The sequence below is a fragment of the Malaclemys terrapin genome, chromosome 13 (assembly GCF_027887155.1).
Source record: "Malaclemys terrapin pileata isolate rMalTer1 chromosome 13, rMalTer1.hap1, whole genome shotgun sequence".
Taxonomy (NCBI): Eukaryota; Metazoa; Chordata; order Testudines; family Emydidae; genus Malaclemys; species Malaclemys terrapin.
The window spans coordinates 29,116,070-29,142,722 of record NC_071517.1 but is presented as its reverse complement, the minus strand read 5'-3'; the positions used below and the strand labels follow the sequence as shown (position 1 = coordinate 29,142,722).

Genomic DNA, 26,653 nt, shown 5'->3' with positions numbered 1-26,653 from the left:
AACCCTTGTGAGATGTATGCACAAAGTTGTGTGGCTATACTGACAGATATGTGTAATTTACGGTCTTGGAGTTAGGGCAGGTCACCAGGAGGTGACATGTCTTGGACAGGTTCTTTTCAGGCAGGAGATTACAGACTTATCTCCCTCTCTGGTTATACATGCATTGTCTGCCTCGCAATGGAAGCCAATCTGCAGACTGAGCCAGGTGCCAGTCGAAAGGTTGCACAATCTAGGAGAGACCAGAGGGGTGCCCTGTTTATGGGCAAAGACACAGAATTGTTAGCATACAACTGGGAGCACAAGGAAACACACAGGATCTTTCACCAAGGAGCCAAACTAACCGTGTGTTTGTCCTAAGGAAGGAAGGTCACAGCCAATGTTACCTCTAATTTTTCCATCCATGTGCGGAATAAATTTTATGTGCAGATGTGTGCCACCAGTAGAAACAAAAAACCTAGATATATATTTTTTAAAAGTTACTAAAGGGATAATTACTCCAACCAGGGCAGGTTAGGCATTTTAGAAGAATTAAATTTAAGTGTAAGAGAGAAATAAAAATTATGAAATGCACAGACCAGTCAAAACATTAAAATAACCCACTTTGAAAGAATAAAATTATAGAGAATATATGTGTGTTGCAGGAAGTAGCAAGAAGTAACAACAATAATACAAGTATGTGTTGGGAGGTGAGTGTGAAAGAGACACAGAGAGAGTGTGAGTGTGTGTGAGAAAGAGAGAGACAGACAGTGTGAGAGTGTGTGTGACAGAGATACAGAGACAGTGTGTGTGTGACATAGACACAGTGTGTGTGTGTGAGTGTGAGACAGACAGACAGACACTCAGAAACAGTGCAGGCTAAGCCAGGCTGTGTCCCTTCTCCCCTGCTCTGAGGAGATGGGGTACAGGGGCAGGGGGACACCCTGACATCAGCACCCTCCTTTCCCCGCCCACCCCTCCGCACAGCCAACAGGAGGATCCTGGGAGCAGTTGCAGGACAGAGCAACGTGAGGGGAGGGGCACCTGAACATATGCTGCTGGCTGTGCGCACTCTGCAAATCAGTTGGGCAATGTTTGAATCTCTCCTGAGCAGCTGCGCAAGCGCGCAGCTTACACGGAACACAGATCACAGCCAGCCAGGCTGTAGGATGCTGAAAGGACTTTGAGTGAGCATCACTCTTTAAGACATGAGTGTATCTAATTCATTAAGGCTGTGGCTTTCAAAGGGACCCAAGAGAGTTAAACATCCAACCCCACTGACTGCAGTGTCTGGGCCCCTTACAAATTTCCAGTCTTAATCCCTCTGGTCCCCACTCTCCCCCTATGAAATGGAGATAACCATCCACTCCCCGACCGTTTTCTCTTTTTAGATGGAAATTGATTGGGAGCAGGGACTGTCTCTTCCTGTGTCAATGTTGGTGCCCAGAATGTCAGGAAGGGGGGGATCCAGTGGTTAGAGCTTTGGCCTCAAACTCAGGAGATCTGGTTCAATTCCTTGCTCTGCCACAAACTTCCTGGGTGACCTTGTGAGCGTCACTTAGACTGTCTGTGCCTCAGTCCCCTATGAGTACAACAGGTGTAACAGCAGCTCCCTATTCCATGGGGCAAAGGGATAAATATGTTAAATACTGCGAGGTGCTCAGGTAGTGGGGACCCATATAAGTACCATTATGGCGCAATCAGCCCTGATGTCCATTGGAGAGGGCAAGTGCTGTGGTAATTAAAAATCTGTCTCCTGCACCAGCAGTAGTAGCATAAGGTTTACATGAATTCCTGCTTACGAAGGGTCTCTCCCTGCTCGTGTGTAATCCATCACCAGCTTTCTCCATCCCTGCGCTGCTGTTGTAGGCCCAGGAACATGGCGGGTGAGACAAAGGGACATCTCAATACCAACTGGCAGAGGACACACAGGGTGCATAGGGTTGTACAAGGATCCCCAGGGGCAGAGATCTGTACAACAGTTCACTGACGGATAGGCGTGTGAGGTTTCTACCAAAGGCCAGTAGCCTACTGGTCATCATCAGAGAAATTACGTATCTCTATTGAAAAATTATGTTTGTAGCGCCTTGGAGTTAAGGCAGGTCACCAGGGAGGAGACATATGTTTCTTTCAGATAGGAGCTAATTGTCACCCATCTCCCTGTCTGGCCATTTATGTATCATATGCCTCACTCTGTATGCCTCACACCGTATGGCTGTTTGCGTACTGAGCCAGGTGTGAAATGGAGAGATTGTGAAGTCTACAAGAGGAGGAAATCTACAGGTAGAAAAAACAGCAGGGAGTGTCCTGTTTATGACTAAAGACAACAGACTGATCTGGCTTATCTTGGAGTGCACAGAGATGCTCTGAATCCTTCAGCTAGGAGGCAAACTGACGCGCACTTGTCTCATGAGAAAAGGGTCACAGCCTGCCTAGCTGTAAAGTGCTGCAAGGATTTTGGGTGAGCTGTACTTTACCGAACAGGAGAGAATCGTGTTAAGTCCCGGCTCTAGAAGGCACGTTTTGATTTTATTTTCTATGGAACTATTTGTTTCCAATATTTCTACTTGCTTTGACTTGGAAGCATCACAGCCATGCATTAACTGTCTAGAAAATCACCACTAGTCCATGTCCCACCCCAACAAAAGCAGAACAGGAAGTCATTTCTTAAGACTGTGAGCTCTTTGGAGTGGAGATTGTCTCTGTGATGGGTGCACCAGGCCCTTTGAGGCCCTCTGCTAGAGGCCCCATGGTCCTACCACACCCCGCTCCAGGAAAGGACCAGCAAAGGTGGGTTCTCCAGGCCTGCCTACAGAGGCCACAGAGAATCATAGAATCATAGAATATCAGGGTTGGAAGGGACCTCAGGAGGTCATCTAGTCCAACCCCCTGCTCAAAGCAGGACCAATCCCCAAATAAATCATCCCAGCCTGGGCTTTGTCAAGCCTGACAAGAAGCAGCTAGTCAGAGCCCACCTGGCTCAGATAAAAGGAGCTGCAGGGGCTGAGCAGGGCAGTATCTGGCTGGGACCAGATGGGTAAAGACAGGGGCTCTGCTCTGGCCAGAGGACCTTGGGAGGCTGCATTTGCTGGAACTGGAGAGAGAGGCTGAGACTGTAACCCTACGGTAATGGGAGAGGTAAAGGGCCCAGGTAAAACAGGGAGTGGTATGTGGCTGCTGTTTATAAGGTCCCTGGGTTGCCACCTGGAGTAGAGGGCAGACTGGGTTCCCCCGCCAGCCACTGGCAAAGTGGCCTAATCCAGGAGCAGGGGACAAGACTCCTTGAGAGGCCCCAGAGAAGGAAGGAATTGAATGTGCCCAGAGATGGGACTTGAGACCTTCCCCCCCATCTATGAGACCCGCTCTGCCCACACAGCATCCTGAACCAAAAACCAACCTTCTCCTCTCTTCTTCTACTGTAGAGAGCTACCCCACAGAATCATTCAGACCATGAATCACATCCTCCACCCTCACTCTGCCCCAGAACCCAGCCCGTCTCCCTGCAAGGGACCATCATTTCAAAAGGCTCAGCCATGTCCAGGAAGAAACACCAAGGACAGCACCCTCCTTCCATGAATTCAGCACAATGGCATAGGAGGTAGCCCTGAAGGCACTAACAGCAACTGGACCCAGCCCCATGACTCTGGTCCGTGCCCTTCCTGGCTGGTGGAATAGAATCGAGAACATCCGGGGCCTCCCACTAACACAGCTGGCTGGGGCAGACTACAGACAAGACAGAGGGGAAGCACATTTGAAAATCTGGCTGCTGGGGAGTTGGCAGGGCTGAGGCATGAGACATGTGTTCATCTGTCAGACGGCAGAGGGGTCAGAGGCACCAAAGGATGGAACATTCCTTAGGAAGGGGGGAGGGATACAGAGAATCTGTCCCTCTTGAAAGCCTCAGTTGTAGGAAGAGTAGCATGATTGTTACATCCCTGAATTCCCTGTCCTAATGGGGTGTGTGTGGAGGTCACAGGCTTTCACAGACAGGAGCTTGGGACTATCGGGGCAGATCCCCCTGAGATCGGGGATCCATGAAGAACCCTGCACAGAATCTGACGCCGATGCTTCAGAGACACACATACACACACCAATTTTTAATGCCCGAGGGGGCAGGAATCCTTACCCAGTGAGGTCACAGTCTCATAATTCTCCTGCATGACGTCCCTGTAGAGGGCTCTCTGACCTGGGTCCAACAGAGCCCATTCCTCCTTGGTGAAATACACAGCCACCTCCTTGAAGGTCACCAGCTCCACTGCAGCCATGTCACTTCCCTGTTACTCAGGAGTGTGGGATAACCTGGACTGGGACCTATTGCAGAGCCTGTCAGGGCGAGAAGGGAAATTGGGGCTATTTCCAAAGGGGCTTCAATGCATTTCGGACTCTGATTCCCACCAGGCTCTTTCCCTGTAGACTTTGCATGGCTGGGGAATTGCTTAAACCTACGGTGTGTGGATTTTAGCAGGTTCCTAAGTGCCTCACAAGAACCACAATAGGCACCTGACCTACCAGCCTCCCGGAGAGGGGATCCCAGCTGTGGTTCCCAAGCAGAGATAGGTGCCGCCTTGCAGTCTGGACTGAGGCCCCTATCTCAGAGAGGGGTGGGCTTTGGATACATCCCTGTCATCAGCATCTCCATGGGCTAGCTCAAGCAGCTGCTCACCTAGCATAGGGGCCTTTGTGGATCCCACTCCTAGGCCACTATCTCTGCCCAGTCACTGTATAGGGAGTCTGGGCACCTCACTCAGTTGTGTGCATTCCATTGTTACTCTAGTGATTGTTTACATGCCAGGAGGTGTTTGTGAGAGAATCATAGAATATCAGGGTTGAAAGGGACCTCAGGAGGTCATCTAGTCCAACCCCCTGCTCAAAGCAGGACCAATTCCCAACTAAATCATCCCAGCCAGGGCTTTGTCAAGCCTGACCTTGAAAACCTCTAAGGAAGGAGATTCCACCACCTCCCTAGTTAACCGATTCCAGTGCTTCACCACCCTCCTAGTGAAAAAGTTTTTCCTAATATCCAACCTAAATCTCCCCCACTGCAACTTGAGACCATTACTCCTTGTTCTGTCATCAGGTATCACTAGAACAGTCTAGATCCATCCTCTTTGGAACCCCCTTTCAGGTAGTTGAAAGCAGCTATCAAATCCCCCCTCATTCTTCTCTTCTGCAGACTAAACAATCCCAGTTCCCTCAGCCTCTCCTCATAAGTCATGTGCTCCAGCCCCCTAATCATTTTTGTTGCTCTCCGCTGGACTCTTTCCAATTTTTCCACATCCTTCTTGTAGTGTGTGCGGCTCAAAACTAGACACAGTACTCCAGATGAGGCCTCACCAATGTCGAATAGAGCAGAATGCTCACATCCCTCGATCTGCTGGCAATGCTCCTACTTATACAGCCCAAAATGCCGTTAGCCTTCTTGGCAACAAGGGCACACTGTTGACTCATATCCAGCTTCTCGTCCACTGTAACACCTAGGTCCTTTTCTGCAGAACTGCTGCCTAGCCATTCGGTCCCTAGTCCGTAACAGTGAATGGGATTCTTCCGTCCTAAGTGCAGGACTCTGCACTTGTCCTTGTTGAACCTCATCAGGTTTCTTTTGGCCCAATCCTCTCATTTGTCTAGGTCCCTCTGTATCCTATCCCTACCCTCCAGCGTATCTACCACTCCTCCCAGTTTAGTGTCATCTGCAAACTTGCTGAGAGTGCAATCCACGCCATCCTCCAGATCATTAATGAAGATATTGAACAAAACTGGCCCCAGGACTGACCCTTGGGGCACTCCGCTTGAAACCGGCTGCCAACTAGACATGGGGCCGTTGATCACTACCCATTGAGCCCGACAATCTAGCCAGCTTTCTATCCATCTTATAGTCCATTCATCCAGCCCATACTTATTTAACTTGCTGGCAAGAATACTGTGATGCTCAGCGTCGCAACTCCCCAGCCCCTTTGTGCATCTGGGTGCGGGAAGTTACTGAGAAGATCCCTTGATTGCTCTTGGCCTGCACTATTTCAGAATCGAAGGAGCCACTTTGGGGGATCCCCCTGACACTATCCCCAGGGCAGCATATTCCCCAGCAGTGCAGGGACCAGGCAGAGGCAAGAACTGGCTTTTCCCCTCCCTGCTCCTCACCTTGTTCCAGGAAAGTCAATCTGCCCCGGGGGGCTGCAGGGAAGGGGGCTGGGCAGGGCTGGGAGCTGGGAACCTCCTTCCCCACTGATTGCTCCTGCTGCCCCTTCCAGTCTCTATCCCTGTCTCCCTCCGGCCCCTCTCCCCTTCCCTCGGGCTGGGAGACTCCCGGAGCTGGCTCGGCTCCTGCAGGCGCTCAGGGGAGCAGAGCCTAGGGGGGGTCAAGGGGGCAGAGCCGAGGGCGGGGGGGTGTCAGGGAGGGCAGCAGCTCTGGGAATCGCAGGCTCCCGCCCCCCGGGAGCGGAGCTGGGGCGAGGAGGGGCCGGTGGTGCAGAGTCACGTTCCTGCCCGGCCCCAGCCCTTTCCCCCGGGTCTCTCCCCTCACCTGCAGGCTCCGGCTCAGGGGCTGGTGTCGGCAGAGCTCGGGGCTGCCCCAGGGGCTGGTTCCAGCCCCCGGAGAAAGTCCCCCCGGCTGGGCACAGAGGGGCGCTAGGGAAGGTCTCTCCCCGAACACACCCCGCTGGGCAGCAGTACCGGCTTAGCCCGGGCTCCCAGCTCACAATGGAGGCGGCAGCAACAGCGTCTGACCTAGGAAGTTCAGCCCCTGATCTGCCGGGCAAAGAGAAACACAGAGAGCCGCTAGCCCTCCCTTAGCAACAGCCAGGGCCCTCTGGTGGCCACAGCTACTGAAATCCCCTTCCTGGTTCACCTGGTGTAGATCCATTAAAGATGGATTAAGTCAGATTCCTTCTCTGTAGTGTAGTAAACTGCTCCACGTAGTAATGTGCTACCAGTAGCAGTTATTGATAGGTATGGATTGTAAATTAATGGAGATATCCTATCTCCTAGAACTGGAAGGGACCTTGAAAGGTCATCGAGTCCAGCCCCCTGCCTTCACTAGCAGGACCAAGTACTGATTTTGCCCCAGATCCTTAAGTGGCCCCCTCAAGGATTGAACTCACAATGCTGGGTTTAACAGGCCAATGCTCAAACCACTGAGTAAACTGCTATTGTAGTAAACTGCTACCTGATGTAGCAAATGCCCACAGGTAGCAGTTTCTTGCACTATAGTATATGTGATATTGCTACGTGTAGAAAAATACTATCTGTAGCAGTTACTGATCCGTATAGATTGTAAGATGCTACTTAATTTTTACATACTTGAAAACTGTTATCATGTTTCAATCTTCCCTCATAGGTCACATTTTCTAGACAGTACATTTTTATTTCCTCTCTGGACTTTCTCCAATTTGTCCACATCTTTCCTGAAATGTGGCACCCAGAACTGGACACAGTACTCCAGTTGAGGCCTAATCAGCGCAGAGTAGAGCGGACATCCCAGAGTGATGTTCTGGTTTTTTTTGCAGCAGCATTACACTGTTCACTCATATTCAGCTTGTGATCCACTAGGACCCTTAGATCCCTTCCGCAGTACTCCGTCCTAGGTTATCATTCACAAACTTAATGGCATAGAGAGTACACTTATAATCTCAATCATCGATTAAGATTTTGAATAGAAACATATCCAGAACAGATCCCTGGAGAACCCCACTTGTTATGCCCTTTCAGCCTGTGAATCACTGATAACTACTGTTGGAACTGTTTTCCAACTAGTTTTGCACCCATCTTACTTTAGCTCTATCTAGGTTGCATTTCCATAGTTTGTTTATGAGAAGGTCATGGGAGACCAAAAGCCTTACTAAAGGCAAGATAGCTGGGGTGTGATGGACACAATGGCTTTGTTTTACATCCTTGCTGCAGGGGCTGATTACAAACCAAATGGCCAGATATCTATCTGGTGTCAATCAGCCTAGCTCTGCTGAGTCCACTGCAGTGATGGTCTGTTTACACTATCTGGGATCTAGTGCCTATGACTTATACAACCTGGGGATCTGAGCCATTGACTCCAATGAAGAGTGGCTAATTTACACCAGTTGGGAATCTAACCTCATTGATTCCAGTGTAGCAACATCAATTTACACCAGGTGGGGATCTGCCCTCATTGATTCACGTGGAGAGACACCAGTTTATAGTAGACGGGGATCATAGAAGATTAGGGTTGGAAGAGACCTCAGGAGGTCATGAACCTCCTGCTCAAAACAGGACCAGCGCCAACTAAATCATCCCAGCCAGGGCTTTGTCAAGCCGGGCCTTAAAAACCTCTAAGAATGGAGATTCCACCACCTCCCTAGGTAACCCATTCCAGTACTTCACCATCCTCCAAGTGAAATAGTGTTTCCTAATATCCAACCTAGACCTCCCCCACTGCAACTTGAGACCATTGCTCCTTGTTCTGTCATCTGCTACCACTGAGAACAGCTGAGCTCCATCCTCTTTAGAACCCCCTTCAGGTAGTTGAAGGCTGCTATCAAATCCCCCCTCACTCTTCTCTTCTACAGACTAAACAAGCCCAGTTCCCTCAGCCTCCCCTCGTAAGTCATGTGCCCCAACCCCCTGATCATTTTTGTTGCCCTCCGCTGGACTCTCTCCAATTTGTCCACATCCCTTCTGTAGGGGGGAGCCCAAAACTGGATGCAATGTACCAGATGTGGCCTCTATGTGCCAAATAGAGGGGAACAATCACTTCCCTCGATCTGCTGGCAATGCTCCAACTAATGCAGCTCAATATGCTGTTAGCCTTCTTGGCAACAAGGACACACTGCTGACTCAGATCCAGCTTCTCGTCCACTTTAATCCCCAGGTCCTTTTCTGCAGAACTGCTGCCTAGCCAGTCAGTCCCCATCCTGCAGTAGTGCATGGGATTCTTCTGTACTTGTTGAACCTCATCAGATTTCTTTTGGCTCAATCCTCCAATTTGTCTAGGTCACTCTGGATCCTATCCCTATCCTCCAGCATATCTACCTCTCCCCCCAACTTAGTATCATCTGCAAACATGCTGAGGGTGCAATCCATCCCATCATCCAGATAATTAATAAAGATGTTGAACAAAACCGGCCCCAGGACCAACCCCTGGGGCACTCCGCTTGATACCGGCTGCCAACTAGACATTGAGCCGTTGATCACTACCCATTGAGCCCAACAATCTAACCAGCTTTCTATTCACCTTATAGTCCATTCACCCAATCCATACTTTTATAACTTGCTGGCAAGAATACTGTGGGAGACCATATCAAAAGCTTTGGTAAAGTCAAGGTATATCTTTATATATATATATATGCTAACTGTGTACTTCCTGGTTTGAGTCTGAAATGCCTTAACTCTTCATGTCCTGGTTTTCAGAGGTTTGAGTTTTGCTGAACTGGATGTCCTGAAAGGCACGAGATACCACTGGGTGTCTTTAACTCTGCATTAACAAAGCTTTTAAAAGTCAGTGGCTTGCCTAGGGTGACCAGATGTCCCCATTTTATAGGGATAGTCCTGATACACCTCTACCTCGATATAACGCTGTCCTCCCCCCCACCCCCCGGAGCACTGCTTTACTGCGTTATATCCAAATTAGTGTAATATCGGGTCGCATTATATCAGGGTAGAGGTGTATTTGGGGCTTTGTCTTATATGGGCACCTATTACCCTCCACCCCCATCCCGATTTTTCACACTTGCTATCTGGTCACCCCGGGACTGCCTAGTTCTCTTTTTGTGTAAAAAAAAAAAAGTGTTAGTGGACAGTTAGGCAGCTGTAATTATCATGTAGGTATGGCACTCAGACACTGTTGTGAACCGGTAATGATGATACCACCTAACTTCACATCGCCCTTTTCATCAGTAGATCAAACAGCATAATCTCCATTGTACACACAGGGAAACTGAGACAAAGAGATGTGAAGTGATGTGGCCACAGTCATCTCATTGGCCTGTGGCAGAACTGGGAATAGAGCCCAGGGTTTCTGAGTCCCGGTCCAGTGGTCTTTCCACTAGGTGCTACATGAAACCTTAGTGCCCCCATCCGCCATACATTTAAATTTTGTGGAATGGGGAGAATGGTCATGCTCTGAAATACTTGTAATGTGCAGTTGCTAGCAGAGCTGATACATGCTCCCAGCATGCCTGTTCTCAGCTCCCCACCCAGAGGGCAGGGATGCCAGCTCATAGGGGTAGCATTGCATGGGAGACTGGCTCTGACCTCCCTCCAGAGATAAAGACCCTCTCCAGATCCTAGCTTACATAAGGTAGGCAGAGAAAAGGACTCAGACTCCCCCAGAGGGGCCAGGGACCCCAAGATCCTGGCACAAACACAGGGGTATGGTGAGAGGCTCAGACACCCCAGAGAGGTAAAGACTCCTGGAAAACACATGGGACTGGAGATAGTAGGACTGACAGGTCAAATGCCCCTACCCCTATTCCATGCCTCCTGCTCTGCCACTCTCCTTCACCTCACCCTTCCTCTCCCCTTCCACTCCACCTAATCCCCATCCTCTCACCCTGACCTGAGCCCCCCAAGCAAGCTCCTCTACTATTGCCACCCTCTTCCGCCCCCAATTCTCCTCCCCTCCCAGCAAACATTCACATGTGTAATTTATTTTCTTTTCAAAAACAGCATAAGCAGCTTCTAAATTTTACGCTACATTCACATTACAATTCTCCAAAATAATACTACTACCCTCTCTGACAGAGGCAGATTGTAGGAAGATGCCTCCTTTGTTTCCATTCAGATTTCTGCCCATGATGGGGTTGAATTTCAAGTGTCCATGTGTATTTCAGGAGCAATAGCCAGAACATTAGCTCTTGAGCCACAGAGATCTGGTGAGCTGTAGCTGGCTAGCAACCCTTTTGACTTCCCAGGCAGCACATGCCCAGTGTGATCCCTTTGGTGTGTGAGGGCAAGTCACACTCTCCTTGAGAGCTAACCTCATGCCATTTTCAATTTTGCTTCTCTCCAAGGGTGGGGTGGTCCATGAACTCTCTGGGGGTAACCCCTGAGCAACTGAGACTCTTGTGCCAGAATTAGAGCCCTGGTTTGATCTCTAGCTCTATGCAAAAAAAAAGTTGGTAGAATCCATGAACCTTCAGCAAAGTTAGTTGGTTGGTTTGTTTGGAAGGGGTGTGGGCAATATTTTGGAAACCCTTTGGTCAAATGACCCCAAGTTTGGATCAGTAACCCCACCCTGTGTCCTGAGGAGGCATGCCATGTTTCAAGGCAATCCAATTAACGGTGCAGATTTTAGAGCACTGAGAAGGGTCAAGGTTAAACAGAGACTTGGGTTTAATCTTAACGATATAGCAGATGTGGTGGTCTGTTCCAATACTGCATTCACCACTGTAGTATCTGAGCACTTTCCAGCAGTGTATTAATTGCATAACTTAGCATCTGCCATGTGCCATTTGTTTTCCTATCCTCTCTATAGGATGAGATCCTGCTCACTGGAAGTTTTGGGGTTGTTGTTTTTTTTAATATACATGCCATTATGTATTTACATTAAAGAAGGCAGGTCAAAGAAGCATGCCTGGCACTTGGCATGGAAGGTGGAGAGGTCTGAGAGGATCCTTCATTCCTTGAGGAGTTCATTCCACAGTCACAGACCAGCCAATGAGGAAGTCCTGTCTCCTCAACAGATGAGCTTTACCCTTATGGTTGAACGTTCCATTGTGCCAGAAGAGTGAAGTTTTCAAACCTGGTCTTCATCCAAGAACTTAAGGCAGTCTTGGAGCTCCATGGATAAAGACCAAGTCCTTGAACTTGATTCAATATTCTATGGGAAGCCAGCGCAGAGAGCAATGACGGGTGTGATATGCTCGCTGTCAGATGTGTTGCTGCAGTGCTCTCTAGTTGGAGTTTCCTAAGCACTGATAGTTTCATACCCAGGTACATCGCAGTGATGTAGTCCAGTCAAGTGGTGAGAAATATATAAATAATTGAGGCCAGGTCTTTGTCCACCAGGATGGGATGGAATCTCCTTGCCAACCAGGAATTAGAGAAAGTGTTACTCAGAGATGCTGAGAGGTCAGCAGCAGTGAGGAATCATAGAACCATAGAACTGGAAGGGACCTTGAGAGGTCATCTAGTCCAGTCCCCTGCATTCATAGCAGGACTAAGTATTATCTAGTCAATTCCTGACAAGTGTCAGTCCAATCTGCTCTTAAAGATCTCCAATGATTGAGATTCTACAACCTCCATAGGCAATTTATTCCGGTGCTTAACTACCTTAACAGTTAGGAAGTTTTTCCCAATATCCATCCTAAACTGCCCTTGCTGCAATTTAAGCCCATTGCTTCTTGTCCTATCCTTAGAGGTTAAGGACAACAATTTTTCTCCCTCCTTCTTGTATCAGCCTTTTATGTACTTGAAAACTGTTGTCACCTCTCTTCTCTAGACTATACAAATCCATTTTTTTTCCAATCTTCCCTCATAGGTCATGTTTTCTAGACCTGTAATCATTTTTGTTGCTCTTCTCTGGACTTTCTCCAATTTGTCCACATCTTTATTGAAATGTGGTGCCCAGAACTGGACACAATACTCCAACTGAGGCCTAATCAGTGCGGAGAAGAGCGGAAGAATTACTTCTCGTGTCTTGCTTACAACACTCCTGCTAATACATCCTAGAATGATGTTCACCCTTTTTTGCAACAGCGTTACATTGTTGACTCATATTTAGCTTGTGATCTACTATGACCGCCAGATCCCTTTCCGCAGTACTCCTTCCTAGGCAGTCATTTCCCATTTTGTATTTGTGCAATTGATTGTTCCTTCCTAAGTGGAGTACTTTGCATTTGTCCTTCTTGAATTTCATCCTATTTACTTCAGACCATTTCTCCAGTTTGTCCAGATCATTTTGAATTTTAATCCTATCCTCCAGAGCACTTGCAGCCCCTCCCAGCTTGGTATCATCTGCAAACTTTATAATTGTACTCTCTGTGCCATTATCTAAATCATTGATGAAGATATTGAACAGAACTGGATGCAGAAGTGATCCCTGCAGGACCCCACTCATTATGTCCTTCCAGCTTGCTGTGAAACACTGATAACTACTCTCTGGGAATGGTTTTCCATCCAGTTATGTGCCCACCTTATAGTAGCTCCATCTATGTTGTATTTCCCTAGTTTGTTGATGAGAAGGTCATGTGAGACAATATCAAAAGTCTTACTGAAGTCAAGATATAGCAAAGAGAATGCCTAGATTATAGGATGATCTTCAGAGCTCCTTGAGAATTAATAATCAAATACTATCCCAGCATGGGAAACTTGCTCTGCATGACACTGTTCCAGAAAGATGATTTCATTCATTGCTTTAATAACTTGAGTATGTCCCCAGTACATGGCCCCTCTGGCCTGGCCTGACCTGACCCTCTGGAGTTAGTTGGAATCAGCAAAGATATTATTCACTTTGCCCATCCCAATCCTAGGGTTTGTGTCCCCTGTGGATTCTCTGATGCCTAATAAAGGTTGAGCTGTGCCTGAAGCTTTTCCCACACTCTGGGCATTTATAAGGTTTTTCTCCCGTGTGGATTCTCTGGTGTTCATTAAAGGTGGATCTATCCCGGAAGCTTTTCCCACACGTCAGGCATTTATGGGGTCTCTCTCCTGTGTCGAGTCTTTTGTGTCTAATGAGTTGTGTGAGCTGACAGAAACTTTTCCCACACTTGGGGCATTTATGTGGTTTCTCTCCCATGTGGATTCTCTGGTGTTTATTAAAGGTTGACCGATCCCTGAAACTTTTCCCACAGGTCAGGCATTTATAGGGTCTCTCTCCTGTGTGGATTCTCTGGTGCGTACTGAAGTTGGATCTATCACTGAAGCTTTTTCCACATTCGTGGCATTTATAGGGTCTTTCTCCCATGTGGATTAGCTGGTGTGCAGTGAGGGTTGAACTACAACTGAAGCTTTTCCCGCATTCAAGACATTTGTAAGGCTTCCCTCCTGTGTGGACTCTCTGATGTTTGGTCAGGTCTGAGCTCTGGCTGAAGCTTTTCTCGCAGTCAGGACACTTATATGGTTTTTCTCCTGTGTGGATTCTCTCATGAATGATAAGGGCTGACCTCCAAAGGAATATTTTCCCACAGTTGCTGCATGTGTTGGGTCTCTCTGCAGTGGGGACTCTCCGCTGAATAGTGTATTTTATTTTCTCGACTACTCTGCTCAAGTGACTGGATTTACCCTGTCACTCTTCTTGGTCATTTCCATGATACCTGTCTGGCCTGCACTGATTCTCAGGGGCCCTTTTACACTCAGGACTCTTGAAAACATCACTATCAGCTCTTCCTGATACCGTCCAATGTAGTTGCTTCCTGATACCTTCCTGCTGAGGGTTCGCCTCCTCGCTCTCACTCACCATCCCATCACCTGCTGTGACAGAGAGAGAATCCAGACAGGAGTCACTCCCTGTGCTGGGGGGGGGGGGAAGGGAACCTCAGAGAGGGGAACAGGAAAGGGGGAAGAAACCCAAATAACTGCTGAGGAGATTGTAGAATCAGTACTGGCTCTCCCCTCAAACCTTCCCAACAGGAGAGAAAGGAGGTGATCATTTCTGTCTCCTCACCCCATTTCAATACTGATGTGGAGAGGGGCTAACAGGTCAGACAGGACTGGTGAAAACTCATGACTAACGTCTGTCATGAGGATAGAGAAATTGGTTTGTGAGTCAGTTTAGCTGATTCCTCACCTGTGTGGGCATCTCTCAAGATCTCCCTTTCCTCAGAGACCTGGAGACCTGGGACCCACAGCTCCTCCCCTTCTTCCAGCCAGGAGATCATGTCAGGTTGGGAATTCAGGAATTCTGTTTGGGGAGACAGGGAAACAAGTGTTGATCTTGTTCATTGAGGTCAGTACTTCCAGAGCCAGCACAGAATCATAGAATATCAGGGTTGGAAGGGACCTCAGGAGGTCATCTAGTCCAACCCTGTCAAGGCTGTATCCCCACTTTGACCTTTAGGGTACAAATGTAGGGGCCTGCATGAAAACTTTTAAGCTTAACTACCAGCTTAGCTCTGGTCCCGCTGCCATCATTTCCAATGGATTCCCTCCCTGGGAAGCCTTGAAAAACCTTCACCAATTCCCTGGTGAATACAGATCCAAACCCCTTGGATCTTAAAACAAGGAGAAATTAACCTTTCCCCCCCCTTCCTCCCACCAACTCCTGGTGAATACAGATCCAACCCCCTTGGATCTAAAACTAGGAAAAATCAATCAGGTTCTTAAAAAGAAGGTTTTTAATTAAAGAAAAAGGTAAAAATTATCTCTGTAAAATCAGTATGGAAATAACCTTACAGGGTAATCAAACTTAAAGAGCTCAGAGGACTCCCCTCTAGTCTTAGGTTCAAAGTACAGCAAACAAAGATAAACACTTTAGTAAAAGGTACATTTACAAGTTGAGAAAACAAAGGAAAACTAACATGCCTTGCCTGGCTTTTTACTTACAAGTTTGAAATAGGAGAGACTTGTTTAGAAAGATGTGAAGAACCTGGATTGATGTCTGATCCCTCTCAGTCCCGAGAGCAAACACCTTACCCAAAACAAAGAGCACAAACAAAAGTCTTCTCCCCCTACCCAAGATTTGAAAGTATCTTGTCCCCTTATTGGTCCTTTAGGTCAGATGCCAGCCAGGTTACCTGAGCTTCTTAACCCTTTACAGGGAAAAGGATTTTGGAGTCTCTGGACAGGAGGGATTTTATAGTACTGTACACAGGACAGCTGTTACCCTTCCCTTTATAGTTATGACAACCCCCCTGCTCAAAGCAGGACCAATCCTGAGACAGATTTTTGCCCCAGATCCCTAAATGGCCTCCTCAAGGATTGAACTCACAACCCTGGGTTTAGCAGGCCAATGCTCAAACCACTAACCTATCCCTCCCCCACTCTAACAAAACCCAGAGGGGATCCTTCTCCCTTCCCCCACTCTACTGGGCTATAAATCATACAAGATCCCGTGATGCACTGGTGTTCCACTCTGCCTAGGGGTTCATCCACACTGCCTAGAGAATGCCCTAGCATTCCCCTGGGGAGCTGAGAAGAGTTGCTCACTAGGATACAACTCTATCACTGCCAGTTATTCCCTCCCCTCCTATTCCCACTCTGCCCCCAACACCTATATCCATATTCCTCCAGAACGCAAGCCAGAGATATTACAGAGGGCTTGTCTACATGGTCAGTTAATGCCTGGCAAGCCAGAGGGTGAATGTACAGCACATTAGCCTTTGGGTATTGACTGGCCATGTGGACCCTGCTACCATGCATTGAAGGTGCAATGTAGAAAATCACTACACATCTGCCTACAGTGCAGAACAAAGAGCCTCCAATCATGGGGCCACAGTAGGGCCACTAACAGTAGGCCACCATCTCCATACTGATCAATGGTCAGTCAACCCTTCCCCATCACCCAGGAGACCTGCTCTGCCATCACAGAGTCCTGAGTCCCAGTGCAGTGCGTGGACCAAAGACCAGCCCTCCTCTCTTTTCTACTGTAGCGATCTACCCCACAGAGTTCTCCTGGACCACAAAGTACCCCATGAACCCTCTCTCAGCCCCAGCCCCTCACATTGTGAGGAACCAGCACTTCACAGAGATCAGCCACAGCCAGGAAAGGACACCGAAGAGAATCTGGAACATATGGGGTGTCCTGCTAACACAGCTGGCCGAAGTAGAACATGGGCAAGATGGAGGGGAAGCACATTTGGCCACTAGTGATTTAGGCAGAGCCAAGCATGAGACATTTGTCCATTTCGGAGATGGCTGCGGGGTCATAGACAACATAGGATAGGACTTGTCCTGGGAAGTGCAGGGGAGAGTTTGTTCATCTTCCCTTGGCTATGGGAAGAGTAGCAGCATCATTATGACCCCGTGGGACAGTGTCTCACACACAGGGTCAGGGGACTAGTGGGGCTGATCCCGTTCAAATCTGGGGGACCAGTGAATAACCCTGCACAGAATCTGATCCCAATGCTTCAGACACATACACACACACAGGCCTGGTCTACACTACGAGTTTAGGTCGAATTTAGCAGCGTTAAATCGAATTAAGCCTGGACACGTCCACACGATGAAGCCCTTTTTTTCGACTTAAAGGGCCGTTTAAACCGGTTTCTTTACTCCACCTCCGACGAGGGGATTAGCGCTGAAATCAGCCTTTCTGGGTCGGATTTGGGGTAGTGTGGACGGAATTCGATGTTTTTGGTCTCCGGGAGCTATCCCACAGTGCTTCATTGTGACCGCTCTGGACAGCACTCTCAACTCAGATGTACTGACCAGGTAGACAGGAAAAGCCCCGCAAACTTTTGAATTTCATTTCCTGTTTGCCCAGCGTGGAGAGCACAGGTGATCACACAGAGCTCATCAGCACAGGTAACCATGATGGAGTCCCAGGATCGCAAAAGAGCTCCAGCATGGACCGAACGGGAGGTACGGAATCTGCTCGCCATATGGGGAGACGAATCAGTGCTAGCTGAACTCCGTACCGGTAGCAGTAAACGAAATGGCAAAATATTAGAAAAAGTCTCAAAGGCCATGAAGGACAAAGCCATAACAGGGACACACAGCAGTGCCGCGTGAAAATTAAGGAGCTAAGGGAAGCCTACCACAAAGCCAGAGAGGCAAACGGAAGGTCCGGGGCAGAGCCGCAAACATGCCGCTTCTACGCGGAGCTGCATGCCATGCTAGGGGGTGCAGCCACCACTACCCCAACTGTGTGCTTTGACTCCATCAATGGAGAAGCACGCAACAGGGAAGCGGGTTCAGGGTACAAGGAAGATGATGATGAAGACAATGAAGATAGCTCACAGCAAGGAAGCGGAGAAACCGGTTTCCCCAACAGCCAGGATATGTTTATCACCCTGGACCTGGAACCAGTAACCCCCGAACTCAAACAAGCGTGTTTAATGATTAATGATTAATTTGCCCTGGCAATCGTGACCAGTACAGCTACTGGAAAAGTCTGTTAACGTATATGGGGATGGAGCGGAAATCCTCCAGGGACATCTCCAGAAAGCTCTCCTTGATGTACTCCCAAAGCCTTTGCAAAAGGTTTCTGGAGAGGGCTGCCTTATCCCGTCCGCCATGGTAGGACACTTTACCACGCCAGGCCAGTAGCACATAGTCTGGAATCATTGCATAACAAAGCATGGCAGCGTATGGTCCCGGTGTTTGCTGGCATGCAGACAACATCCATTCCTTATCACTCTCCTGAGGATAACAAAGAGAGATATCATTCACTGTCACCTGGTTGAAACGGGGTGATTTTATTAAGGGGACATTCAGAGGTGCCCGTTCCTGCTCGGCTGCATAGAAATATTCCCCGCTGTTAGCCACGCGGTGGGGGGAGAGGGGTGAAATGATCATCCCAGAGAATTGGGGGGAGGGGAGGGAAGGCGGGTTAGCTGGGTTTGTGCTGCATGTTAACCCGGAAACCGCAGCCCCTCCTTTTACATTGCAAACCCATTTTAAATGGCCAACCCAACGGGTTCTTGGTATGGGAAATGAGGGCGCTGCTGTTTGAAACCATTCCCACATATTATGAAGGTTAAAAAAGCCAAAAGACTGTGGCTTATCATGGCTGCCTGCAAGCCAAATTCTGTTGCCTGGCACTGCGTGAGTGATCTCTCACACCAAACCAGCAGACCCTCAATATAAGAGGAAAAATGCGACCTTGTAACAAAAGCACACATGCTGTGTAATGTGAACAGCAACATTTAATGTGAAAGAGCGTACCCATTGTTCTCTAAAATGTGTCTTTTTTAACCACCTCTCCCTTGTCCTCCACCAGCAGCAAATGTTTCTCCTTCGCAGAGGCTAGTGAAGATTAGAAGGCGAAAACAGCGGACTCGGGATGATATGTTCTCGGAGCTCCAGATGTCCTCCCACACTGAAAGAGCACAGCAGAATGCGTAGAGGCAGTCAATGTCAGAGTGCAGAAAAGCACAATATGAACAAGAGGAGAGGTGGCGGGCTGAATCGTGGGATGAAGAGAGCAAGTGGTGGGCTGAAGAGGATAGGTGGCATCAGCTTGCTGACAGAAGGCAAGAGTCGATGCTCCGGCTGCTGGAGCATCAAACTGATATGCTCCAGCGTATGGTTGAGCTGCAGGAAAGGCAGCAGGAGCAGAGACTGCCGCTACAGCCCCTGTGTAACCAACAGCCCTCCTCCCCAAAGTTCCATAGCCTCCTCACCCAGATGCCCAAGAACGCAGTGGGGGGCCCAGCCACTCCACCCCAGATGATTGCCCAAGCATCAGAAGGCTGGCCTTCAATAAGAGTTAAAGTTTTAAAGGTGCACAAACGTTCCCAGGAAAGTCTGCCCCGGGGTGCTGCAGGGAAAGGGGCTGGGCAGGGCTAGGAGCCGGGAACCTCCCTCCCCACTGATTGCTCCTGCTAGTCTCTCCCCCGTCTCCATCTCACCCCCTCTTCCCTCCCCTCGGGCTGGGAGACTCGGTCCCTGGCCCGGCCCGGCCCGGGGCGTTCGCTCTCCCGGAGCTGGCTCGGCTCCTGCAGGCGCTCAGGGGAGCAGAGCCGGGGGGGTCAGGGAGGGCAGCAGCTCTGGGATTCGCAGACCCCCGCCCCCCCGGGAGCAGAGCTGGGGCGAGAAGGGGCCGTTGGTGCAGAGTCACTTTCCTGCCCGGCCCCAGCCCTTTTTCCCGGGGTCTCTCCCCTCACCTGCAGGCTCCGGCTCAGGGGCTGGAGTCGGCAGAGCTCGGGGCTGCCCCAGGGGCTGATTACAGCCCCGGAGAAAGTCCCCCTCGGCTGGGTACAGAGGGGCGCTAGGGAAGGGCTCTCCCCGCACACACCCCGCTGGGGAGCAGCAGCTCAGCCCGGGCTCCCTGCTCACAATAGAGGCGGTGGCAACGTCTGACCCGGGAAGTTCAGCCCCGGATCTGCGGAGCAGTAACAGCTGTGGAAGCCGTTGCCCTCACTCCGCCCTTGCTACCACCAGACTCCCGCAATCAAAGTGTGTTACAGGGAGGCAGAGGCAGAAGGGGAAACCCAAAGGGAGGGATGGCCAGAATGTGAGCAGGGGCAGGAGAAGAAGAAAAGCAACAAGGTGCAGAAGATGTGGTGAAGGAAGGGGAAATGATCTCAGAACCCCTCCCTAGGTGGTATTAAAGGTGCTGTGTCACACAGGCACACACTATCCAGAACAATTCATAATTTCCATATGTGTTTTAGATGTTCAAAGAATTTCTTATCAATGTTCTTAGCTGTAACAGGCAGAGGCCTGTAACCTCATAGCTGCTCACAGATTTATCTTATTGCCCAAATTGGACTCCCTTTCTTGTAGTTTTACTCCTTTTACTGGCTGTTTTTTGAAAATGTTGTTTGTTCCTAGCAGTCCAAAATTATTTTGGTTAACATTGTACAGATAGATGGCATTGTGCTACTTCGTTTACATTTTAAATAGCAAATCATCTTGGGAAATATTAAGTGACCGTAGTGTCTTAAGCAACCCATCTTATACTTTATTAATAGCTTACTATATTACTTACTATATTAATTGATGTTAGTAGCTTAAGCAAACCATCTTACTTTTCTAATCTATCACTTCCTCGGTTTTCTTATGATTTTGTAACTTGCAGTTTTTATTTCTAAATTTTCAGTATTTTTATCCTATTGCACTAATGTATTCTTTGTGATCAGATGTTATTAAGACATATAGATTTCAGGGGCTGCTGTCAAAATGTCTGCAGTTTAATTTGATGCACCAATGAGCACTGCTTTCCTTAATTCCTGTTTTGCCCTTCTATCCAGTGCCTTAGTGCTTTGACATGTCCCCACGTGTGCATAGAAATGACTTCCCAAATTTTCATTAGGAGTACTTTCTTCTGTGAAATCCATCTGAAAGGCCACATTCTACAGTATTTTTACTAAACTTATTTACAGTATTAGACAATCCCAAGAATTCAAAAATCATCAGTCGTGCACTAAAATATATTTTTTAAAAGAAATACATTTGGGTTCTATTTGTTTGCATTTTTGCATCTATAGGATATATTAGCTTCATATTGTCCAGCTTTTTTCCTTAACCAGGAAGGCTAGAGTCCTTTTAATGAAAGCTGCAATTATCAATGAATCCCTTGATTCCAGCAGCTTGTGACTTCAGCTAAATACCAAACATTACCATTGCCATGATAAAATCATGAGAGTTGGCAACACAGGATATATGTATTTGACTACCTAGAAACACACAGCATTGGTATGAATGGGAATACTTGTACTACATCAAATTAAAGGCTTGTTTAAATTATTTCTAGATAGAGGCCTTCATTTGCAAACAATGATTAGGTGCTACTTCTCCCAAAGAATGATTTAATACCATTTTGGGTTTCTAAGTATATTGTGTCAACACTATTACCTATTACTGTTTGCCAAAAGCTGGGAATGGGCAATAGAGGATGGATCACTTGATGATTACCTGTTCTGTTCATTCCTTCTGGGGCACCTGGCATTGGCCACTGTCAGAAGACAGGATACTGGCTAGATGGACCTTTGGTTTGATGCAGTATGGCTGCTCTTATGTTGGCCAACCAAACTTGTAATTTCATCACAAAAAGATATCACGTTAGTTTGACAGGATTTATTTACCATAAACTCATGTTGATTTGCATTAATTACATTACCCTCCTTTAGATCTTTATTAATTGAGTCGCTTATCAGCTGCTCCATTATCTTGCCCACGATCATAGTTAGGATGACAGATCTATAATTACCCAGGTCATCCTGTTTACCCCCTTTTAAAAATTGGTGCAATCTTGGCCATCTGTCAGCCTTCTGGAACTTCCCCAGTGCTCCAAGACTTATTGAAAATCAACATTAAAAGTCCAGTGAGCTTCTCGGCCATCTCATCTAAAACTCTTGGGTGCAAGTTACCTGGTCCTGCTGATTTAAAAATGTATCACTTTAGTAGCTTCTGTTTAATGTCCTCCAGAGATACTAGTGGAATGAAAAATGTGTTGTCACCACCATATGATGATTTTCCCCCCTCAAATACAGAACAGAAATATTTATTGAACATATCTGCTTTTTCTGAATTATTATTGATAATTCTATCATTTCCATCTAGTAATGCACCAATACCTTTCTCATGATTCTTTTTGTTTCTAATATATTTTTTTAAAAGCTCCTTCTTGACTCTAATGACTCTAGATTTCTCCTTGTGTCCCTTGACTTCCTTTTTTATTTTTTTAGAATTCCTAACTTCTGCTTTATATGTATGACTATCAACTTCCTCTTTCCTCCATTTGTTTTATATCTATCTATCTATGTATCTATAATTTTTGAAGCTGCTTTCACTACCCCATTAAACCAAGTTGTTTTTTTAACCAGTGTGGCCTTCTGCCTTGATTACAGGATTGTGGCTTTTTGGGCACCTAGTAAGATGTTTTTAAATGATTTGCAAATATCATTCACATTTTTCTGATTACATTCTTCCTCCCAGATGATTTGGCTCATAATTGTTTTCAGCTTTGCAAAATTGGCCCTATTAAAGTACCAAGTATACATCTCACTGGTCTGGATTTTATTCTGCTTCCGCATTATAAATGTGATCAAGCCATGATCACTGGTGCCTAAGTTTCCATTAACTTTTAGTTCTGTGATCAGTTTCTCTTTATCAGTTAAGACAAGGTCTGATAAAAAAAAAAAATCCCCTATGTTGGTTACAACACTATTTTGGTTAGGAAATTGCCATCTATTACATTTAGAAATTCCCAGGGATGTTTCAGCAGTACTTAATTTTTGCCATGGCTTGCCAGGGCTGAGCCTTGGCACCTCTGCTGGCAGTTCATAGCTCCAGCACCCCTGGACTTGCTGCATCAGTTATGAATGTAAAAATATTGCCTGAGCCCCGGCACCTCTTTCATTACAAATTAAACACTGTGTTTTAGTACTGGCAGCATGAGACCTACAGAATATGTCACTCAAACTGAAATCTCCCATGATCACACAGGATTTTTTCCCCCTACACATTGTAGATAGGTGTGTAACTCTTCTGCCAACACACCAGCAGGGGCCAGGTCCTTATTTCAGGGGATTCTCTTCAATTTTGTCTCAAGCCCCCACCCAGTAATCTAAGAACCTCTAAATCACTCGGGAGCCTTTGCCAGGCAAATCTGTTCCTATTTGCAAGCACAGAGATTTAAACAAATGAAATTCGAAAAAGAATTAGATAAATTCATGGAGGATAGTGTGATGCTGCACTCCATATGATTTTATGAAAATATGCTAATAAGTGTGAATATAATGTAACTGGAATATGCTTTATGCAAAAGGTCTCTTGTAAGGTATCATTACAAAGCTTATAATCTACTGAGTGTGTTCATCCTATTTGTATGTATGTTCATCCTATTCTTGTATCTGAAACTAGAAATATGAAATATAACTGAGATCCTTTTGTAGTTATGCAAAGTGTGGGCCATTAATGATGGTTTAGAATCTTGATGGCTCCCATCAACTAGGACAATTAACTGTAGATGGCTCTGTTTACTTGCAAGCCTTCTTGTGAGTCAGGCCGGGAAGAATCAATGGTTGGGGTCTCAGGCCATGTGAACATGTCACCTGGTACTGGAATCCATCTTAAACCTGGGGCTTTTCCATTAGCTAAAGCTATAAAAGGGGGGTGGAACAGAACAAAGGGGGCTGCAGTCATGAGAAATCCCCTAGCTACCACCTGAGCTGAAACAAGGACTGTACCAGGGGAAAGGATTGGGCCCAGACTAGAAAGGAGTCTAGTCTGTGAAAGAAGCTTATTGGAACGTCTCTGAGGATGAGATTTATCTGTAATCAGTTTCTTACTATATTAGGCTTAGCCTTGTGTGTTTTTATTTTATTTTGCTTGGTAATTTACTTTGTTCTTACTGTTATTACTTGGAACCACTTAAATCCTACTTTTTATACTTAATAAAATCACTTTTTGCTTATTAATTGACCCAGAGTAAGTAATTAATTCCTGGGGGAGTAAACAGCTGTGCATATCTCTCTATCAATGTTATAGAGGGTGGACAATCTATGAGTTTACCCTGTATAAACTTTATACAGAGTAAAACGGATTTATTCAGGGTTTGGAGCTCATTGGGAACTGGGTATCTGGGTGCTAGAGACAGGAGCACTTCTTAAGCTGTTTTCAGTTAAGTCCGCAGCTTGTGGGGAACGTAGTTCAGACCTGGGTCTGTGTTTGCAGCAGGCTAGCGTGTCTGGCTCAACAAGACAGGGTACTGAAGTCCCAAGCTGCCAGGGAAAATGGGCTCAGAGGTAGTCTCAGCACATTAGGTGGCAGTCCCAAGGGGGTTTCTGTGACCCAACTCATCACAGATAGTCCATCAATGACTATTAGCCAGAATGGGCAGGGATGGTGTCTCTAACCTCTGTTTGCCAGAATCTGGGAATGGGAGACAGGGCGTGGATCACTTGATGATTACATGTTCTGTTCATTCCCTCTGGGGCACCTGGCATTGGCCACTGTCAAAAGACCGGGCTAGATGGACTTTTGGTCTGACCTAGTATGGCAGTTCTTACGTTCTTAACTTTATGGGGGGGGGGGGGGGAGAGGAGGCCCCACCAGAGTCACTAGGCTGACACAAATGGTTGCTGTGAATTCCTGCTCCCTGTGTTCACACAACTGCTCTCTGACACAGGCTGGGGCCTGGGGGTGAATCCAATAGCTGCTGCGTTTTGGCAGCTGCTCAGGTGTCCAGAACTGCTGCTGGGCTCCCACCTCTGCTTACCAGCGTCTAGACAACTGGAATCTCTGGTGACTTTTACCGACATGAAGCAATTACACCTCTTAGCTCAGCTTTCCAGGTGCAAGGAGACCAGTAGCCTTAGGACCGCAGCAGAGTCTCTATCACCCAAAGAGCTATTCCCAGTGACAAACATCAGTTTCCAGTAGGGTGACCTCATACTCAGTCATTGTCCAGGCTTTGCCCAGTTGAGTTCTCAACAGGGTACTCTCAAATATATGGACCCCAAGTACAAAACTTAGTCAAATTATACTCCAATGTCCCCAAACTAGCTGCAGTTAATATGCAAATGAGGCACTGCCTTGCTCAGTCCACTGTCCTTGCTCCCCAGCAGATGCCAGCAGAGAGCTCACTCAGTTACCTCCCTTCTCTTATAGGCTTTAGAGCCACAGGACTTAGACGTGTGTGAGAAGCCAGTCATCCTGTTCTCCATTATGATGTAGTGGTCTGTAGCAGACACCAACTAGTACCCCATCTTGTGCTTGATCAATAATACCAACTAGATCAAAGTTATACTCATAAATGAGTAATTCTAATTCCTCTTAGTTTGTTACCCAGGCTCCTACCATTGGTATATAGGCAATATGAGTGACTATGCCCCCCTCTCCCCACCCTTGTAAGTCTTTTATGTGGGGTCATGGAAAAACTGTTAAAGCATTTTAAATTTAAAGGATGCTCCCCACCCCGCACTCAGAATTTCTTTTATTCCCTTCCCTTTACTTAGAGCTGATCTATATGGGGATTTTTTTTCAGATTAACTTGGGGGGTGGGGAAGACTTGCCATAAACTGTCTTGTGTCCACACACAACATTCTCCCCTCCTCAATTTCTCTAACATTTTACTCCACATTAATTAATCCATTTTGGAAGATCTAGCTAATTCAGTCTCGGGGGTAGCCGTGTTAGTCTGTATCTACAAAAACAAGGAGTCTGGTGACACCTTAAAGACTAACAGATTTATTTGGGCATAAGCTTTCGTGGGTAAAAACCTCACTTCTTCGGATGCATAGAGTGAAAGTTACAGATGCAGGCATTATATACTGACACATGGAGAGCAGGGAGTTTCTGAAGTTTTTTTGTTCAATGATAGTGACTTTTAAATCTCTAATAGATTTAGAATAGAATAGTATCTTCTATTACAGATTTAAAAGTCACTATCATTGAACAAAAAAACTTCAGAAACTCCCTGCTCTCCATGTGTCAGTATATAATGCCTGCATCTGTAACTTTCACTCTATGCATCCGAAGAAGTGAGGTTTTTACCCACGAAAGCTTATGCCCAAATAAATCTGTTAGTCTTTAAGGTGTCACCAGACTCCTTGTTGTTTTTCTAATTCAATCTAAGATTCATATGGACATATCCCTAATTCAGAATAACTACTCTTCTTCTGGCAATCCCCCCCTGCTATCCCATATTGCACTGCTTCACAGTTAGATCAGACTGTCTGTTTACCTATGTGCTCTCTACTGTGCTGGGTTCATCATAACCCAATATCATCTTCCCATTTAAATGCTAGCAAGCAGGTAGGTGCCCCTCCCCCTGTGATTCAAGCTTGTGAGTTCACACACCTAGTGTCACATGCCCATTACAGGCAATCATTAAGTGATCCATCCCCTGCCGTCCAGTCCCTGCTTCTAGTGAACAGAGGCTAGCGACACCCAGAGCATGGGGTTTCATCCCTGACCATCTTAGCTAATAGCCATTGCTGGATCTAATCTCCATCAATTTATTTAGTTCTTTTTTGAACCCCGTTTACTTCTAGTCTTTATAATATCCCTTGGCACCGAATTCCACAGGTTAATTGTGTGTTCTGTGAAGTACTTCCTTTTGCTTGTTTTAAACCTGCTGCCTATTAATTTCATTGGGTGATCCCTAGTTCTTGTGTTATGAGGAGTAAATAACACTTCCTTATTTACTTTCTCCAAACCAGTCACA

At 47.0% G+C, this 26,653-nt stretch overlaps 3 protein-coding genes across 8 annotated transcripts in view; all 3 read right to left on the bottom strand.

Moving 5' to 3' along the window:
* Positions 1-26,653, bottom strand: part of LOC128848312 (zinc finger protein 501-like) — a 38,247-nt gene that overhangs the window by 3,140 nt on the left and 8,454 nt on the right. For 3 of the 6 annotated variants that reach the window (XM_054048251.1, XM_054048255.1, XM_054048256.1), the window contains exons 1-2: positions 6,494-6,670; positions 4,103-4,299 (exon numbers count right to left, since the gene is read on the bottom strand). In XM_054048251.1, coding sequence (XP_053904226.1) covers positions 4,103-4,241 — 139 coding nt within the window. In that variant the 5' untranslated portion in view covers positions 4,242-4,299; positions 6,494-6,670. Of the gene's footprint in view, positions 1-4,102; positions 4,300-5,310; positions 5,383-6,493; positions 6,671-14,665; positions 14,780-19,643; positions 19,657-26,653 lie in introns of those variants that run through there. The other 3 variants (XM_054048253.1, XM_054048252.1, XM_054048254.1) reach the window with 3 other exon arrangements.
* On the bottom strand, positions 13,406-14,756 carry LOC128847897 (zinc finger protein 572-like). Its single transcript, XM_054047627.1, has 4 exons — positions 14,666-14,756; positions 14,299-14,349; positions 13,780-14,037; positions 13,406-13,587 (listed from the first exon to the last, which is right to left on the bottom strand). The coding sequence occupies exons 1-4, from the start codon at positions 14,754-14,756 to the stop codon at positions 13,406-13,408; spliced, it is 582 nt and encodes a 193-aa protein (XP_053903602.1).
* Positions 18,666-26,653, bottom strand: part of LOC128847896 (zinc finger protein 271-like) — a 49,548-nt gene continuing 41,560 nt past the window's right edge. The window contains exon 8 of the mRNA XM_054047626.1: positions 18,666-18,856. The gene's annotated coding sequence lies outside the window, so the exon portion shown is untranslated. The remainder of the gene's footprint in view (positions 18,857-26,653) is intronic.